This window comes from Salmo trutta, chromosome 4, assembly GCF_901001165.1.
Source record: "Salmo trutta chromosome 4, fSalTru1.1, whole genome shotgun sequence".
Classification (NCBI taxonomy): Eukaryota; Metazoa; Chordata; class Actinopteri; order Salmoniformes; family Salmonidae; genus Salmo; species Salmo trutta.
The window spans coordinates 33,353,500-33,374,291 of record NC_042960.1 but is presented as its reverse complement, the minus strand read 5'-3'; the positions used below and the strand labels follow the sequence as shown (position 1 = coordinate 33,374,291).

The 20,792-nt window shown below is 42.9% G+C and overlaps 1 protein-coding gene across 4 annotated transcripts in view; it reads right to left on the bottom strand.

Moving 5' to 3' along the window:
* Positions 1 to 210: 210 nt before the first annotated feature.
* LOC115192254 (N(G),N(G)-dimethylarginine dimethylaminohydrolase 1) overlaps positions 211 to 20,792 on the bottom strand; it is a 120,692-nt gene continuing 100,110 nt past the window's right edge. For all 4 annotated transcript variants that reach the window (XM_029750548.1, XM_029750547.1, XM_029750551.1 and 1 more), the window contains exons 4-6: positions 18,033 to 18,152; positions 3,723 to 3,866; positions 211 to 1,606 (exon numbers count right to left, since the gene is read on the bottom strand). In XM_029750548.1, the coding sequence (XP_029606408.1) occupies positions 1,490 to 1,606; positions 3,723 to 3,866; positions 18,033 to 18,152 (381 nt within the window). In that variant the 3' untranslated portion in view covers positions 211 to 1,489. The remainder of the gene's footprint in view (positions 1,607 to 3,722; positions 3,867 to 18,032; positions 18,153 to 20,792) is intronic.

Below are 20,792 nucleotides of genomic sequence, written 5' to 3'. Positions count from 1 at the left end.
ATACCACACCTGTCAGGTGGATGAATTATCTTGGCAAAGGAGAAATGCTCACTAACAGGGATATAAACACATTTGTGCACAACATTTGAAAGAAATAAGCTTTTTGTACGTATGGAACATTTATGGGATCTTTTATTTCAGCTCATGAAACATGGGACCAACACTTTACGTGTTGCGTTTTTATATTTGTGTTCAGTATACTTTGTATCCCTCATTTAAATGTTTCTTTATTTTGGCAGTTACCCGTAGAATACAGTAGTCAATACAGGGACGATAAAGGGCTTTAAAACATTGAAGAAACCGCTATAATGGCTTCTTGACTAGACTATACAGCAGTAGTTATTAAGCCACTTAAGATGGAGGCACACAGCAAATTGAGACATGTTAAACGTATGTATAGTATAATGAGAAATTACAAGTATTGATCATTACAAACATGTCATACACGACAAGGAAGTAGTGCTCAGTCCTTCATAAAGTGGGCACAGCTTAGGTTAAGACAGGGTAGGAAATTAACATCCTATGACTGTTTTTAGAAGGCATAATAGATGACAATTGCATGTGCATTTTGTAATTAGTTTCCTACCCTGGCTTTAGACTTCAGAATCACAGTTTAATAAGAGGAATTAACCCTTTGTTCAGCTAGATGGAATAACTAGCACCATCACAGCTAGGGATCAATCGACATTCCTGTTCAATAATCATATACATTTTTTTTGAATCAACAATAATGTAGTAAGAGCACTCAGGTCTCCATGGCAGAGAGAGGAACAGCTCATTATGACAATTTCTAGATTATTAAGATAACTGGGTGGATTTCATTCCTTTTTTCCCCCCTCAATAAGAACTTCTACTTGTTACATGGCATGACTATGAATCATGATGAATTGAATCCAAAATGAAATACAGAGAGCGCAATCAGCAATTGATTGTAAATGTATCTTGGCGGATTTGCGTTTTGTTTATTCTTCATAAACAGGCTCCTATACTATGCATACTGCACTATACCGTAACATTATATAGCTCCTCCACAGTTGTTTTTTTAAAATACTTTTCTATGAAACACCATCCTTTTGGCCTCTCCAGTGTTCTATTGTAAGTGATTGTTTTAAAAGGGTTGTAAACATTGACCAGTAAGCACAGGGATTGATTGACACATGAGCACTTTCAGAAGGGGGGGTGGGGGGGGGGGGGTAGCCTGGATAACATTCTGTTATCGAGGGGTAACACAGCAGAAACAGACTTGTTTCGGGCAAGGGGGCAGCAGTGGGCCGACCCTGCCCTGAGAGCATACCTGGGTTCAAATACTATTCAGAATCATGTTAAATACATTGTCTGTGCTTGATTAAGCTTGCCTGGCTTAATAATGGCCAAATAGTATAGTCCCAAAATTGCAAACCCCGCTCTCCTGGCACATCAAAGTATGTGAAAGATTTCAAGTATAGTATTTGAACCCAGGTCAGGAGACCCCTAACGGAGCATGCTCAGATCAGACTTTGGCCTTCTTGTTGATGAGAACGGAGCAACAGGTGAGGGCTCCGTCCACCTTGACCTTCTCCATGTTCGACACTGGGATCAACATGTGGTCCTTCAGCTTCTCAAACACCTAGGGAAGAGAGTGAGAGAGGGAATATGTCTGTCTTCACCTTCCGTAACATTGTTTACAGGCATTGTTCATTTTACAATGATTTGGAAGCACTTACGAGGGATGCAAATCTAAGAATGAACATTTTAGGTATAGCGAGTTCTCAGTCTTCTGAAGGAAGAAAAACTAAGTGAGAAATATTACAACATCTCCAGAAACTCTCAACACAATGTGTCACCCTGTGGAGCCCCTCCTGAAGAAAACCACTGTTTTCCTAAGACACTTCCAAACCAGTGTGTATATATATATATATATATATATATATATATATATATATATATATATATATATAAAAGTCTCTCTCTCTCTCTCTCTCTCTCTTTCTCTACAACTTAGAAATAATTAAAAGGTCACCACCATTTTTAAGCAATTTTCATTTCTAAATTTTGTAGAAAAAAATTAAAAACAGTGATTTTCAAACACTATGAGATTCGCGGTGACATGGGAGCTAGAAAATACCCTCCCTCTGGCTAGAAACTCATTGCAGGGTTTAAAAATCCCATTTTCTTTACCCTGTGATGTCACACAGAAGCATTTGTTAGGACCTTTCTTATCTTTTTAACCACAGATCATAGAAACATACTGTTTTCAGATATGTAGACACTGGTTCGGTGCTGGAGACAATGAATATGAGGTTGACTGGCAGAATTGCCCTTTAACAGTAAACATTACACACAAAAGTAAAAAATAAATAAATAAATACCCCTCTGTACCATAGGAGCAACAAGCAACCCACGCACCTCCGGCCTATCAGATCCTCCAGCCATGATGCAACAGGTCTTACTCTGGCCTTCCTACAACCAATACATAGAACAGGGATAAACCCCATCAACCGTTGGAGGGGGATCACGAGGTCAGAGGGGCGACGCACTCTATCCAAACTCCTCTCCGCCTAACTCCTTTTTTTTCTTTCTAAATCTGTTCTCTCACTCAAGTGTTTCTGTTTTTATGGCAGTGAGTCTGTGCTTTCCAGCTGGGTTGTTATTACTGTGGTTGAAATTTATACAAGGGTTAGGAGAACTTCACTGTGGGGGCTGAGACCTTTTGTCTAGTCGACTTCGATCTCTCTTCTCAGCCCCCCCCCCCCTTTATGTAACGTTACTAAAAATAGCCGTAGACAGAGTTTAGGGTGAGAATGTTTATACGGTTAGAAAGCAGAGCGGCTTTGCAGGCAGTGAGTGGGTTTGCTCTGATTGGGTTGACGAATCTCTCTCTCATTCTCTTCCTCCCTCTCTCTCTCCATCTGAAGGGGGGGTCTGTCTGTCTAGATAACTGTTATATAGATGTGTTAAGTTCAATCAGGCTGAGAGAGCGCACGGCTTGTTTTTGTATCTCCCAGATCTGCTCTTCCAGAGGGGTGGTTGCGAGAGATTACATGGAACTGTGTCTGACAGTCTGACAAGAAGAAATGTATCCCTATGGTCTGACACCCCTGATGATTGTCATTCCAACACCTCTACATTTAATGATTCTTCATCACACAGATGGTGCGCAGAGGCAGAAAGCGTCCCAAGCTTCGATCCAGGACCCATATGAATACACTCTACAGTGGTCTGATACAGGACACTGAAGCAGTCACTCTGATTTTGTGTTTCGGTGGAATTCCCCTTTAGCCAATCCTCAAGGCAAATATTATATTAAGCCTTGGGAAATCGGACAACAGTTCCAAATCCAACGAGACATATTTCAATAAATGTTTCATACTAAAAATAAATGTTCAAGTTTGGGTTTTAACCACAGAGAACATTTGAGGTCTTAGGGCTGTCTGTGCAGATTGCAGGGTGTTGGTTGTCATAGTGACACAGGAATGCATAGTGGCAATGAGGAATCTAAATGACATGGCTCATCCTCGGCCATCTCTTAACAGCTACAGAGACAATAACATGTCATTCACTGCTCCCGTACGAGCTGACATCCAAGAGTCACAAGGTCACGACAAAGTGCAGGGATATTTACAACAAACATATGCATACAAGACGACAAATATACAATATTCAGTAGCTAATAACTGGGGGAGCACAAAGATTGGCATGTGTGTGCTAGTGCACAGTGTGTGTGTGTGTGTGTGTGTGCTCACTTTGGCACTCTCTGGGAATTCCTCTGGGGTGCAGTGTAGCAGTACATGGCCTTTGCTGGGGAGGTTCATGTAGATGGTGTTGGCTGCAATGTCATCAGGCACCGTCAGCTTGTTGTAGCGATGGTCACTCATCTGCTGCATGATCTACAGACACATAGGAAGACAGACAGACAGACAGATGTATGGTAAGCTGTAAGCGGGGGACACACAGCACCACGGTGAGATGGAGAGAAGCCCAGTCCAAATTCTCTCCTAAACCCCTTGGCCATAGCTCTCTGATGTTTCTAGATATCTAAAGAATATGGTGGGAGCTCCACCCCTACACTGCTTATACCTTTCCAGGCAAACATTGAAGGGTACGGTCAAAGGAGGAGGGGCAAGGATCATATTGTGGCTGGGCAAAAAGGAACCAGACCCTGCTGTTTTTGCCTGCTCCAGTCCTAACCTCCAAACCACTATCTGGGTGGCTGGGCCTTAATGGAGAACACAGACGGGCAGACAGACTGACTGACATTCTTTCACGGCAGATGTCTTGTTATTTATGTAATCTGCTGGGTCGGGGCTTGGGGGAGAAGGAGCAGCCCTCCCTCCAATAAGTGGAAGTTGGAGCACTATGACTTGAATGCAGAGAAGAACAGATGTGTGAGTGTGTTTGTGTGTGTTGTGTTGTGTGTGTCCAATTTTTACAACCTGAACCCCAGTGGATACCTTAGAGGAGGAAAAGGATGAGGGAGAACAAAAGTAAACAACATTGAAAAGGTATTGTCATCTCCTTCCCCTCTTCCCTGACTCCTTCCTCTCGCCCCTTTTGCTCTGCACCACTTTTTTATATCATGCAGAGAGAGAGTCTGAGCTGGTGTGTGTGTGTGTGTGTGTGTGTGTGTGGAGAATTGGGGTTAGAAGAGTGATTGTGTTGTTGATCCAGGATGATAAATCTCTCAACCCCTCACGGTGCTCCATTCGTCTCTGTGGATCATGACGTGAACAATGGGCTTTGTGGTTTGGCCTGTTCACACATTCCCCTCTACCCTGGGGTTGGCTGGTGTGAGTGTGTGAGAAATGTGCACGTGTCTGGTATGGTGTTTGTATCTCCCAGATCTGCTCTTCCAGAAGGGCGGTTGCCGGCTCCGCCCGGGCCTGGCGGGTTGAGAAAATGACCATAAACACCTTGGCTTATGTATGGCGTGTTGCGTGATCGCAGCGGTCCCAAATGAAACACAGTCCATGTGCGTGACAGCGAGCGCTCTCTTCACACACAGGAGGATTAGAGGTCTGGCGAGAGAGACTGAGACAGAGAGGTGAGAGACTGTATGACACTCACGCCATACAGATCAGTATTTTACTCAGTTTTATAATAGTTCTAATTTTCTCTCCTCTCAAATCCAAGTCGGACATTGACGAGGGATCATTTTTGGACTTCAGACAAATCCTCAGTTTCTTTATCACATAATGACGTCATTACATCACTCCATCGCGGGGGTCAGAGGGCACAGAGCAGTAGCCAATGCCTGAGGAGCTGTGACATAACGGCTAGTCTCATGACAGACGGGCTAGCAAACACGCAAGATCAGGTTCTGGGTGCTGATAGAACATAATGGCAGACCACAGCTAGAGGAGAGGAGACATACCGAAAGGCAGTCTATAGGAAATGCAACACTAACAGGACGAGGACTGTCTGATGAGCTGTCCAATTACTTTCTAATCTCAACTGACTGATGTTAAACTAGTACTCCCCATCTCAGTCCTCCTGGGCACAATTTGCCCTTCACTGAACTCTTCCCCATATACTGTAGGTATCGTTACTACCTCAGTCAAGTTTACAAACCCCCTGCAGATGAACGTTTTGCTATCTAACGTAAGACAAATGGGGCACAACAGAACTGGATTAGAACCAATGAACGATCTCTACAGTGAGCAGTGCCTCTCTCACAATGACTGCGTACATTCCCCCGAAGCACTGTTTAATATGAAAAACTGCTGAATGTGTGACGGAATGTGCAGAGTCAATCTTGCTAAACAAAATATTCACTGGGAGGTAACGGAATACCCTAGGAGCAACAAACAGACACATAACAAAAACTACTGTCACTTTAATGAAGGGATATGGGATGCCATTCCTGTAAAGTCACCAGTACACAGAGTATTCTTGCAGCACACTTACAATATGTGGGATTTTCACAGTTCACACAATTTTCCCTGACCCGTGTAGCCATTAAACTAAGTTGTTACAATGGCTCTTTTCAAAAACACACTCACAAACCAGTTGCTATCCAATGGACCAGGGGAATGGTTATTACACTGTAATGGCTACCTGTTGATGTCATTATTTGGGATTGGTCCTTGACACACATTTCTTCCCAGAGAACCGACTGTTATTGGCTTATGGTCCATGTTTATTCCTGTCCCTTTAGGCCAGCGTCTATTCAGGAAGGTGAATGTGGGGGCACAAGTGGTGGTGTCTTTGTGAATAGGGGGGGGGGGGGGAATCGGCTGCCCCTTCTGACCTCGGCTGCTCCTCCTTCTGAGGCTGGGTACACCAAAACATTATGGGTTAAAAACAACCCAATGCTTGGGTTATTTGGTAACTCAGTGCTGGGTAAATATTGGACAGAACACACGCTGGGTTATCTTGATCCAGCCTGTTGGGTTGCGTGAATAACCCAACATGTTGTGTGGTTGGGATTACACAAACATGGATAAATTTAACCATCAATTGGGTTTTTCTCACTTTCATGCTGGGTTAACCCAGCTGCTGGGTCTCTTTAATGTAACCCATAAGGTTATTTTCAGGAGGCATGGCTTAATAGGGGTGTGGCTTTCAGATAGATATTTTTGGCTACCCGTAAGGGTAAATGTCATTGCTGTTCATCTGTTGTATTGTATCAAATGTTAAGATTGTACACTGCAATTTTGAATGTGCCTTAATTTGGCATATTTCATTATTATAAAATATGAATAATATTAACATTATTAATTGCATATTGTAATGAAGTTTTATTTATTTTTCCGTTATTTTACCAGGTAAGTTGACTGAGAACACATTCTCATTTACAGCAACGACCTGGGGAATAGTTACAGGGGAGAGGAGGGGGATGAATGAGCCAATTGTAAGCTGGGGATGATTAGACAGCCGTGATGGTATGAGTGCCAGATTGGGAATTTAGCCAGGACACCAGGGTTAACACCCCTACTCTTACGATAAGTGCAATGGGATCTTTAATGACCTCAGAGAGTCAGGACACCCGTTTAACGTCCCATCCGAAAGACGGCACCCTACACAGGGCAGTGTCCTGGGGCATTGGGATATTTTTTAGACCAGAGGAAAGAGTGCCTCCTACTGGCCCTCCAATACCACTTCCAGCAGCATCTGGTCTCCCATCCAGGGACTGACCAGGACCAACCCTGCTTAGCATCAGAAGCAAGCCAGCAGTTGGATGCAGGGTGGTATGCTGCTGGCAAGTGGTAAGTATCCCAACTTTGTGATTTGTATAGGGTCTTAAGGAACACACATTTCTGTAAGCCTTAACATACGCTTACAATACAACATAACAGACTAACAGGAAATACATTTACTTGCACAGGTGGCCAAAAATAACTATTTGAAAGCCATGCCCCAAGTCTTCTGATCATGCCTCAATAACCCAGCATCAATAACCCAGAATCAACAACCCAACAGTGCTCTTTTTAAAGAAAAGAACCCAACTAATTGAACCAATGCCTGCAACCCAGAAGTTTGGTCATCCAAACAACCCAGCATTTTGTAGTGTAAAGGGCTGAGTCTGGGGTATAGGACAGGGGTTGAGGCTGGGGTGTGGGATATAAGGCTGGTGTCTGGGTATAGGGCTGGGTCTGAGGTAGAAGGCTGGGGGTATGGGCCTGGGGATAGGGCTGGGGCAGAAAGGGCAGTTATGAGCCAATCAGTGAGTCCTTTAAGCATGAGTCAACCTGGAACCCTGGTTTGCTGGGAAGGGAGAGTGTGCGTGAGAGAGCATTAGCACTTCAGTATAAGTAAGAGGGAGTATTTTGGGGAGATGACTTCACGGCCGAGGCTTGGCAGTGATAGCCACGATTGTTATGAGTACGATCAGATGATGGAATTCATCCGGTACACGTCCTCAACTTGGGAGGGCTAAACATAGTATGACTGCAGACTATGCAAGGAACACACACATGCATTCAAGGACACACAGATGCACACACAAACTGGCTGCCACATTTGGTGTGCCGTCAACTATACTGTATCAGAACCATGACTCAGTATCAGACCAGACATGGTAACATGGCAATACAGTCATAGCCTGCTTTAGTAACAAAGTCATAGTTTGGTCTGTGAATAACATGCCAAACTTATACCACTACTTCACTACCCAAAATTAGGTGTGCGTTCACAAAAGCTCACCGAGGGAATCCAGCCAGCAGGCATGTAATAATATCTAATGATATTATCATTAGATTTGAGCTACATTCACAAAAACAACCCCTTTACGTTCATTACAGCTACATTCACAACAGCAACCCATTTACATTCATTACAATAGCATTCACAACAACCCCTTTTGCGTTCATTAGAGCAGCGATGCCCAACCCCAGTCCTTAAGTACCCCTAACAGCACACATTTTTGTTGTAGCCCCAGACAAACTCACCTGATTCCACCAAAGATTGTCTATTATACTGACAAGACAGTCAAGTGACCACTTCAACAATGGAAATACATGTCCTCAAAGATGAAAGGCCGGCAGGAGGAGGCGAGATCAGGTGGGACCCATTCTAGCAGATACGCATGAACAGGCCATAGAGATAGAGGACTCATCTTTGTATTGGTGCCATTATAGCGTTTGTGACAGCATGGGCAGCACCATTGAGGCAATCTCCATTTTAAAGTAGTCCGCTTTTTTCCTCTTCATTGGCTGATTGCTCCCAACTCATAGCAATGTTTATATTTTATTTAACTAGGCAAGTCAGTTAAGAACAAATTCAAATTTTACAATGGCGGCCTTTCCCTGGCCAAATCGTCCTCTAACCTAACCTGGACGACGCTGGGCCAATTGTGCGCCGCCCTATGGGACTCCCGATCACGGCCGGTTGCGATACAGCCCGGGATCAAACCTGGGTCTGTAGCAGGGGTGGGCAATTCCAGTCCTTGATGGGGCCTGATTGGTGTCACAGTTTTGCCCCAGCCCCCAACTAACACACCTGACTCCAATAATCACCTAATCATGATCTTCAGTTTAGAATGCAATTTGATTAATCAGCTGTGTTTGCTAGGGATGGAGGAAAAGTGTGACACCAATCAGGAGGACTGGAGTTGCCCAACCCTGGTCTGTAGTGATGCCTCTAGCACTGAGACGCCGTGCATTAGACCGCTGTGCCACTCGGGAGCCCAATGGTGTAAGATGGTGTAAGCCCTCAATGGCTACGCAAAAACAAGTTATATCCATGATTTATTTTTTATTTTATTTTACCTTTATTTAACTAGGCAAGTCAGTTAAGAACAAATTCTTATTTTCAATGACGGCCTAGAGTCCTCTGTTTAGCTCTATGACAACAGGCACAACTCTGATATAAAGTAGTTTTTTTCAAGGTTAGCGAAATGTCACGTGCGTCCACTTATATCAGTGCATTCATCACAACCGAACCATAAAATTTCTATTCGATCAAATAAGCCTCACGCAGCAAATTCAACACTCATTGACCTCAAATTCCTCACGTCGTGGGCTAATTTTTGTGGAAAGATTTTGGACTGAGTAAAACCTCTCACTTCACCTCTTCCTCTCTGATTCAACTCATTGAGGGCTTGATGATTAGTTGACAAGTTGGATCAGGTGTACCTTATGATCTCAGACGTTATAAAGGACTTTAATGAATCACAGCTAATTGCTTGTTGGAGGAGGAGGGGGGGTAATCAGGAATTACAATGCTGTGAGAAATTCTGTCATTAACTCATGCTAATGGCCCTTCTCTCTCTTCTCTACAATAGCTAATGGAATCTTAATGGGGCTCCAGTGTGTGTCAACTAAAAGTGTGCTGTATTAGTTAGCGATCACTATTCCAGATGTAGGATCTTACTTTGAGCCAGTTTTATACAACAGGAAGATAATCCTGCAGCAACAGAAAATGTGAATTATAATTTAGGTACATTTTTGTAGGGGTCGATTTCTTTTAATTTTTTATTCAGTCATTTTTTGTTATTAGGGCAAATCAAATCGGAAATTACAAACGTTAGAAGACTTTTAAAAACTCAAATACACTACAAGTTTGCATTTGCAGGAAAAATTCTCAGCAACAAAAGAGTGATCAAATTAAGACCCTGCACGCTGATGCAATTCTAATAGCTAATGGGGATCCACATGAACAAATAAGTACTTAGACGGACATGGAATTCTGTCTGTCGGTCTGTCTGTGGTTGAAGTATGTAGTATCTGTAGATAGTTCCTCTTAACTTATTTAGTGTTTCAACACTTTGCAGCCCTGGGCCAGTAGGGGGTGACGTCTCACGAACCCTACCACTGAGAAAGCCTGGCTGTCATATTTCAGGTGTGTCTGTCCCAGGTGTGCAGGGCCAGAATACTGAACAGGCTCGCAGGGCACATGCCCCGGGGCCCCTGACCTCCAGATAGAATATGATAGCAATGTGTAGAATTGCAGGAAATTAGCTTTAAAACTGCAAATTGTTCTCTCAGCCTTATAGCAAAATGTGAACAAAAGCATGAAATGAGCTATAAAACAGCATTTGTTTTCTTCTTCCATGACAAAAAGTGTATAATTGCAGGAAATTTCCTTTTAAACTGCACCATTTTCTCTTACATAACCTCATGACAAAACATGTAGAATAGCATTATAAAACAGCACATTTTTCTCTCTGCACCATGGCAAAATGTGTTGAAATGCAGTTAGTTAGCTGAATTCCAAAATGAAGAACAAAAAAAGAGGTTGGTGCCCCGGGGCCCCAAGTGCTGTAGTCCGACTGAGCAGGTGTGTGTGCTCACTTGTCTCTGAGGTTTCAAAATGTGTCACATTCTGTTTTCGTGTCTGTAATGTGTATTTACACAGAGTTGCGTGCCAGGCGCGTGACTCAACCCCCCCCCCTACAGTCTGTGATTTGGAGTGGTGTGTGCATGCCAGTCTCCTGCTTTGATGCCGGGGAATTCCTTGTGTCTGTTCCTCAGAAAAGAACAGGCAGAGATTTATTGCAACAGTCTCCATGAAAGGTAGCAATATGTCACTGTCAGTGTGTTTGTGTTTGCTCCACATCTTTTATGAAGATGATCTGTATTCCCTACAGGGTGTGTGCATCCCTATAGTGGTTATTCAAGGTCTCGCATTAGATAAGCCCCATTGATTCAGAAGCCCCGTCTTTGGTAATGAGGCGGTGAGCGTTTTAAACATTTAAATAATAGTTGTATAATTGAGGTTCAGCTGTGTATAACATGGATTATACCATAGATTAACTACGAACATACATTTATCAGAGGGAGATCACGTTCACATGTGGTTTCTGCAGGCTTGTAGAAGTTGTAGTCAGAGGCAGTCATCAAACCGCAGAGAGAGGGGGGGGATCTGTTGTCGTGTGTGAGGTAAGGGAGGGGGGGTTGAGTCAACACGTGTGATGACCTGTCTTGCCATGTTACGCAGCGTAGTGAATGCCTGACAGAGGGGGAAGGAGAACGGGAGGGAGGGAGGAGGGAGCACAGGGCTGTACAGTTACAGTATATTGAGACGGAGCCAAAAATGAAAAGAGAAAAAAAGAAATAGTGTCAATGTAAAATAAACACTCTTTAAACTTGATCGGTTTTCATGACTACAATCCCAATCAGAGTTAACGTTGGGAATACCTGGGAAAAGGCAATGACAACCCTGCAAATCCCCAAAGATCCAAACATCCCTCGCATAGGTCCAACTCTGGTTCTTCCAAAGTAATGCTTGGGGGTATATGGGAGCTCCTCCGAGATAGAAAATGACCAAGTAGTGAAGCATGCATTGCCCTGTCTATACCGTACTGTTTCTGCTTTACACTGAAGAAGCCTTCCTCTCAATGAGGTGTGCTCCCCTGTTTGTTCTACATCACTCAGGGGTGAGTTGAGTTAGAGCAATATGATCTCCAGTTTGATCTCAGTACAAGGGTGTGGGCAAGATGGCCTGCAGTTATTTCGAGCATCAAATGTGTCACCTGAAATACTATTCAATACAAAGACCAAATAAAACGTTTGCATTTGCAAATTCTTTATGAACTGTTTCCATTATTCTTATTGTGGTGATTTATTACCAGGCGGAACTATTAAAAACAACGGGAAAATGAAATAAAACATCTGACAAATCCATTCATATCGAAGACAAAAGAAGAAACAATATTATAATAATACAAATAATTAGGTGGGTGCTTACATTGGTCCTATTTGACAAATGTACAAGTATGTATTATATTCAAGTATTTCACTCCACCTCCATCCACTTCCATCTCTCCTCCTGCCTCTCCGTCCCTTCCCCTCCAGCCTGCTCTCCCCCACCCCCTATTCTCTCTTCTCCCTCTCCATCCCCATGCTACACAGTGCCTCTACCTAACTTTCTCTCTCCCTCCCAACTCTCTCCCCCCTCTCTCTCCTCCTGCCGATAGCTTTCTCTAAATTCATCCCTCCCCCTCTCCTCTCTCTCTGCAGACTCCTCTCCCTCCTTCCTTTTAACGCCTGTGTTCTTTGTTGTAAGAGACGGTTCCATCAAGGGCCAAAATGTTTCAAGTTTTGGTTTTGTTGAGCCCCACCACGAGAAGACAACCTCGGCATCCACATTTTGAGTGAGAAAGAATCGGCCAGCTTGGCAATGTTTGAGAGTCGCTCAAATCTGTTCATCCCTGTCACCTATGAAGAATGTTCATATATACTCAGTTTATAAGGTACACCATCCCGTTCACAAAAAAATGGTTCACTCCTACAGACAGAGAGTCACGTGGCCGTGGCTTGCTATATAAAGCAGGCAAAACGAGTGACCTGCGCGACTTTGAGCGTGCTATGACCGTCGGTGCCAGGCGCGCCGGTTCCAGTATCTCAGAAACAGCCGGCCTTCTGGGATTTTCACACACAACAGTTTCTTTGGTTTACCGAGAATGGGGCGACAGACAAAAAAACAAAGTCAGCAGCAGTCCTGTGGGCGAAAACAGCTCGTTGATGAGACGTCGAAGGAGAATGGCCAGAATCGTTCAAGCTAACAATGCAAATAACGACGCAGTACAACAGCGGTGTGCAGAAAGGCTTGGAACGTATAACTCATCAGTCCTTGTCACGGATGGGCTGTTGCAGCAGACGACCACAACGGGTTCCACTCCTATCAGCTAACAACAAGAAGCGGCTCCAGTGGGCACGCGATCACCAACACTGGACAATTTATATGCACATATTCTTATTCCATCCCCTTACATTGTGTGTGTATAAGGTAGTCATTGTGAATTTGTTAGATTACTTGTTAGATATTACTGCACTGTCGGAACCAGAAACGCAAGCATTTCGCTACACTCTCATTAACATCTGCTAACCATGTGTATGTGACAACTAAAATTCGATTTGAGTGGAAAAACCTTGCCGCTTCTTGGCAGAGTCAGGATTTGGGGTAAGTGTAGTGTAAACACGCCTGGCAGGCAACTCTGTGTCAATACACAGTACACAGTACACGGTACAGACACGAAACAGAATGTGACACATTTTGAAATCCAGGAGAGAAGGGAGAACGCACACCTTCTTGGCGGGACTACCGCATTTGGGGCCCAGAGGCATTTAAAAAAATGATTCAGCTAACTTACTGTATTTCAACACATTTTGCCATGGTGCCAAGAGAATAATTTTCTGTATTATAATGCTATTCTACACATTTTGTCATGAGGCTAGGTAAGAGTAAATTATGTCGTTTTAAAGCAAATTTCCTGCAATTGTATACTTTTTGCCATGAAAAAAAAAATGCTATTTTTATAGGTCATATCATGCTTTTGCTCACATTATGTCACAAGGCTGAGAACATTTAGCAGTTTTAAAGCACATTTTCTGCTATTCTACACAATTCGCCATGAGGCTGAGAAAAAATGTTGCCGTTTTAAAGCAAATTTCCTGAAATTCTGCACATTTTGCTGTCATATGCTATCTGGGGCCCTAAGCAGGCCGATAGCGGCGCAGTACAACAGTGGTGTGCAGAACGGCATCTCGGAACGTACAACTCATCAGTCCTTGTCACGTATGGGCTATTGCAGCAGACCACCATGCTGGTTTGCATTCCTATCAGCTAAAAACAAGAAGAAGCGGCTCCAGTGGGCACGCCATCACCAACACTGGACAATTAAGGAGTGGAAACCTTGCTGGTTCCTGTTGCGTCATGCTAATTGCAGAGTCAGGATTTGGCGTAAGCAGCATGAGTCCAAGGCCCCATCCTGCCTGGTGTCAATGGTACAGGCTGGTGGTGGAATGGTGTGGGAGGTACAGGCTGGTGGTGTGGTTAGGTCCCTTGATACCAATTGAGCAACGTTTCCATGCCCCGACCAATTCAGACTGCTCTGGAGGCAAAGGGGGTTCCAACCTGGCACTAGATGGGTGTACCTAATAAACTGTCCAAATGAGTGTAATGCCTAATAATCTTATCTAAAGTGTTAGATAAGTTAATTAAGTCCTTGTGCATATTGAGGAGGCCCCAGAAGGATTCTTACCTTATGATTCAATGATGCCAGATGGCCCTGTTTATCAAAGCAGGACACTGGCATGCACACACCACTCCAAATCACAGACTGTAGTGTAGTGTACACACGCCTGGCACGCAACTCTGTGTCAATACACAGTACGAGGTAGAGACACGAAACAGAATGTGACACGTCAGACAATGAAGCACACACACCTGCTTGGCGGGACGACCGCATTTGGGGCCCCGGGGCATTAAAAAAATCTAGAAATTCAACTAACTTACTGCATTTCAACACATTTTGCCATGGTGCAGAGAGAAAAATGTGCTGTTTTTATAATATGTGTTCGATGGGGTTGAGGTCAGGGCTCTTTGCATGCCAGTCGAGTCCTTCCACACCGATCTCAACAAAACATTTTTGTATGGACCTTGCTTTGTGCACTGGGGCATTGTCATGCTGAGACAGGATAGGGCCTTCCCCAAACTGTTGCCACAAAGTTGGAAGCACAGAATCATCTAGAATCTCATTGTATGCTGCAGTGCTAAGATTTCCCTTCACCGGAACTAAGGGGCCTAGCCTGAACGATGAAAAACAGCCCCAGACCATTATTCCTCCACTATGAATTCAGGCAGGTAGCGTTCTCCTGGCATCCGCCGAAAACAGATTTGTCCGTCGGACTGCTAGATGGTGAAGAGTGATTCATCACTCCAGAGAATGCGTTTACACTGCTCCAGAGTCCAATGGCGGTGAGCTTTACACCACTCCAGCCAACGCTTGGCATTGCGTATGGTGATCTTAGGCTTGTGTGCGGCTACTCGGCCATGGAAACCCATTTCCTGAAGCTCCCGACGAACAGTTCTTGTGGACTTTGCTTCCAGAGGCAGTTTGGAACTCAGTAGTGAGTGTTGCAACCAAGGACAGATTATTTTTTTCAGCACTCGGTGGTCCCGTTCTGTGAGCTTGTGTGGCCTATCACTTTTCGGCTGAGCCGTTGTTGCTCCTGGATGTTTCCACTTCACAATAAAAGCACAATCAGTTGATCGGGGCAGCTCTAGCAGGGCAGAAATTTGACAAAGTGACTTGTTGGAAAGGTTGCATCCTATAACGGTGCCACGTTGAAATTCACTGAGCTCTTCATTAAGGCCATTCTACTGCAAATGTTTGTCTATGGAGATTGCATGGCTGTCTGCTCGATTTCATACTCCTGTCAGCAACGGGTGATGCTGAAATAGCCGACTCCACTAATTGTAAGAGGTCGCTAGCTAGCATACACAGATATTTGCATGCTTGTGTTGCTATGGTTGCACAGTACCAGAAGCTGTCAGGAGCAGTCTGTCTCTCAAAATAGACCAAAAACTAAATTTTAGATACTTGCATATGAAATGTCTTCCCACATCCCTTGAATTGGTGCTGGCTGGTGCACATCGTGGCATTGTTGACTAGCTGGCTATTTTAATGTGGGATATCGTTTTCCCTGATTCACTTCCATTAATCAGAGGAGTAGGATAATGGCAGCTCGGTGGCTTCAAAGGCTCTTATTGGCCTAGACATAGCGTAGGCTATCCAGGGTTTATATACAGTACAGTGCCTTCAGAAAGTATTCATACACCTTAACTTATTCCACATTTTGTTGTTACAGCCTGAATTAAAAAATATACACACAATATCCCATAATGACAAAGTGAAAACATGTTTTTAGAAATGTTTGCAAATTTATTGAAAATGAATTACAGAAATATCTCATTTACATAAGTATTCACACCCCTGAGTCAATATTTTGTAAAAGCACCTTTGGCAGCGATTACAGCTGCGAGTCTTTCAAGGTAAGTCTCTAAGAGCTTTTCACACCTGGTAGTTGATCATTGCTAGACAACCTTTTTCAGGTCTTGCCATAGATTTTCAAGTAGATTTAAGTCAAAACTGTAACTCGGCCGCTCAGGAACATTCACTGTCTTCTTGGTAAGAAACTACAGTGTAGATTTGGCCTTGTGTTTTAGGTTATTGTCCTGCTGAAAGGTGAATTCATCTCCCAGTGTCTGGTGGAAAGCAGACTAAACCAGGTTTTCCTCTAGGATTTTGCTTGTTAATTTTTTAAATCATTTTTAACGATTACATACATACCCATAACATGATGCAACCACCACTATGCTTGAAAATATGGAGAGCAATTCTCAGTAATGTGTTGTACTGGACTTGCCACAAACATAACACTTTGTATTCAGGACAAAAAGTGAATTGCTTTTCCACATTTTTTGCAGTATTACTTGAATACTGCTTTGTTGCAAACAGGATACATGTTTTGGAATATGTTTATTATTTTCACTCTGTCAATTAGGTTAGTATTGTGTAGTAACTACAATGTTGTTGATCCATTTTCAGTTGTCTCTTATCACAGCCATTAAACTCTGTAACTGTTTTAAAGTCACCATTGGCGTCAATGGTTTCCTTCCTCTCCGGCAACTGAGTTAGGAAGGACGCCTGTATCTTTGTAGCAACTGGGTGTGTTGATAAACCATCCAAAGTGTAATTAATAAATTCACCATGCTCAAATGGATATTCAATATTTGATTTAGGTGCCCTTCTGTGCGAGGTATTGGAAAACCTTCCAGGTTTTTGTGGTTGAATCTGTATTCAACTACTCGACTAAAGAACCTTACAGATAATTGTATGTGTGGGGTACAGAGATGAGGTAGTCATAAAAAAATCATGTTAAACACTATTATTGCATACAGACTGAGTCCATGCAACGTATAATGGGACTTGTTAAGCAAATGTTTATTCCTGAACTTATTTAGGTGTGCCATAACAAAGGGGTTGAATACTTATTGACTCAAGGGATTTCAGCTTTTCATTTTTAATTCGATTTTTTTTTTTCAAAAACACAATTCCCCTTGGACATTATGGGGGCCAGTGATTTAAAATGTAAATTTATAAAATTTTAAATTCAGGCTGTAGCAACAAAATGTGGAAAACATCAAGGGGTGTGAATACTTTCTGAAGTCACTGTACGTCATTGATTTCCACATATAATTGAAAGAAATTTGATTTTTATTCCATAAAGACTGTAATTGTGTCTTGTGAATATTGTAGAAAAATTATTTCAGCCATTTTTCATATTAAAAAGTGAAGTGCCACTTACAGTTTACCATGTACAGTAGGCAACATGGAATATGTTCCTCCACCGATCTTGCCTTCTGGGATTTCCAGCAGTCTTTGTGTTTTTTAAATGCGACAAGCATACATCGTAAAATTGTAAACTGACAAAAATGTTTAAAGTTAGAACCCATTAGTTAATATACAGCACCAACTACATAAACATCTGATAGGGTCCATTATCTGCTACCTGGATTTTAAAACATTGAGTTATGATTATGGGTAACTTGCAATAGCTCTTGAAAAGAGAAAGCAATTAAGCACGGTACTGTTTTAATAATTTTGTGCTTGTATGAGAATGATCACCACAAATTGAACTTGAAGAAAATCTATTGGGATGGGATAGGAGTTTTATTTCAGTTATGTTTTCTGCAAATACTATTAAACATATATTAATCTAAACATAATTTACAAGATGCTGCAAAGGAAAGTAAGAAAGTAAGTCCAACTCTGTCCTCTGAACATAGACCGATCTTGCATGACCCATGCACTCAATGGTGACTGATACCTTCAGGGCTTTCTGAGCCGGTTCGCTGGAACCAATCACGATGAGGCCTGGTCCTCCCATGCTGCAAAAGCTCTTCAAGTGTAGACCATCAGTGACAGGGACAGTGGATACAGCATAGTCCTGCAAACACACAACAACCATACTGCTTTACAGGGATCGTGGACATAGTCTTGCAAACACACAACAAACCTACTGGATTACACAGCATAGTTCTGCAAACATGCAAGCCCTAACTAGACAGGTCCCAGTGGGAAAGGTAACCTAACCGACATTGGTTGAGAGTCTTAGAGACGAGGTCACTAAAGCCCCAGGCCACTGGTTGGTTGAGAGTCTGAGGTCACCAGAACCCCAGGCCACTGGCCCCTCCCCTCAGTCTGTAAAAACCTAACCTAGCAGGCATAAATTCAACTCTTGACATTAGATCTCCTATATACTGGTCTCAACGAGAAGAAACTGTCGGGAGGTTCTCTTCTGCACTGTTCAACCAATCCAGTAAATGTGGAGGAGGAGGACTATTTGCGGGACTTGGCGGAGGCTAGTTTTTACTGGGAGCTGCGTTTTTCTCTGGCCTCGCATGCCAGACACTCTTATACGGCCGCCTGGCTACTGCTCAGACAGAAACTGATGATGTTGAGTGTCATCCTGCTCTGTTCTGTCTCATCTACCCCATGGCTATAGTTATAGTTTAGAGCTCCCTGTTCCATGGTTAGTTTCTGGAGGACCAGACTACCGCTACTGCTCAGAGAGCGACTGATGATGTGGTGTCATCCTACTTTGGTCTGTCATACCATATGTACCCCATGGTAACAGGGGTTCTGGTGGGCTATTAATTAGCTTCTGGAGTATGTTGTGTTGTGGCATGGGTTGGAATCCCAGGTTCACTGAGGCAGGAATGGACACGTTATATGGAGTGTCAATTCACTCCGCTTTGTCATCTGACCATTATCTGCCCCTGTTTCTCTGGCCTGGTCCATATTAAGTGTGTCATGACTTACCTGGACCACCTATTGAGGTGTTAAATGAGGTGAAAGGGCGACTGCAGTGCCACTTTAACAGTAGGCCTAGATTAAAGCAAATCGATCCTCTCTGAAGGAACAGCATTTCCTGACAGTCGGAATGTTTGTTTTACCACTATCCACTGAGTTTTTAAACTACGACGTGCAACATGTTTCAGCGCGCCAATAAATCAGTACTTTTTAGGTTGAAATTGCCGCCGTCTTGGAGCTGGAATTGGGATCATGTATACTGTGCTATTGACTAAACAAAAGGTAAAGGAGAGCAATGTACAATGCAGCAAATGAGGCATTTGTGGTAAGTGCATAGGGGCCGCCATCTTTATGCACTTCCACTATTGTCCTTTCCTCCTCATCCCTAGCTCTTCCTTGTCCTCCTGGAGCCCTATCTTAACAGTAAAATAGAACAACACCCTATTGACAACTCACAATTCATGACAATCACTGGATTAGGTTGCACAAAAATATTTTCAACCATGCATTCCTGCTTGGACATGTTAGATGAACAACTTATTTCTTGAGTTTCCTACCATCTCAGTTGTCTAGTATACAGTCTAAAGCACTGCAAATTACTTTATAAGGTGAATTATAAAAAATATCTGAACATAGACCGATCTTGCATGACCCATGTACTCAATGGTGACTGATACCTTCAGGGCTTTCTGAGCCGGTTCGCTGGAGCCAATCACGATGAGGCCTGGTCCCCCCACGCTGCAAAAGCACTGCAAATTACTTTATAAGGTGAATGATAAAAAATATATTGCGTCTCGCTGGAAAACAAAATAGTGTGAACAAATTATGAAAAAGTTGCTCACACTAATCTGGAGCCCTGTCAAGGGGTGTGATATAATTTTTTTTTTAAATGCTGCATTGTAATGTGTTCTTCTGCCAGTTTGGTTGCTGGGAAGAGAATCATGCGATAGGATGTTATGCAGAAAAATATGTTGGCAGTACAAGGCTATGTACAAGTAACTGCTAAGACAGGTGCTGCTCCAGTTTTCCATCAAGAAAACACCAAATTATGGAATTTCTTGTGGAAGAATGGTGTCACATCCTTCCAAGTGAGTTCTAGACACTATGCTGAATCTATGCCAAGGTCCATTGAAGCTGTTCCGGCTCGTATTGGCCCAATGCCCTATTAAGACACTTTGTTGATGTTTCCTGTATTTTTGTGCACATGAAAGTCAGTGATGTTTACTATAGGTTACTGAAGCAATACAAATGTGATGTGGCTAAAATTTGACTGAAAAGAAAGGGCATTTAGTTGACTGAAATGGCCTACTGTTTTTGTCATTTTGATTCAGTAGCTTGAACCCCCCCAAAAAATGTTGAAAACCCTATTGATAACCCCTTTAGATCCTATTGATAACCCCATTAGACCCTATTGATAACCCCATTAGATCCTATTGATAACCCCTTTAGATCCTATTGATAACCCCATTAGACCCTATTGATAACCCCATTAGATCCTATTGATAACCCCATTAGATCCTATTGATAACCCCATTAGATCCTATTGATAACCCCATTAGATCCTATTGATTACCCCATTAGATCCTATTGATTACCCCATTAGATCCTATTGATTACCCCATTAGATCCTATTGATTACCCCATTAGATCCTATTGATAACCCCATTAGACCCTATTGATAACCCCATTAGACCCTATTGATAACCCCATTAGATCCTATTGATTACCCCATTAGATCATATTGATTACCCCATTAGATCCTATTGATTACCCC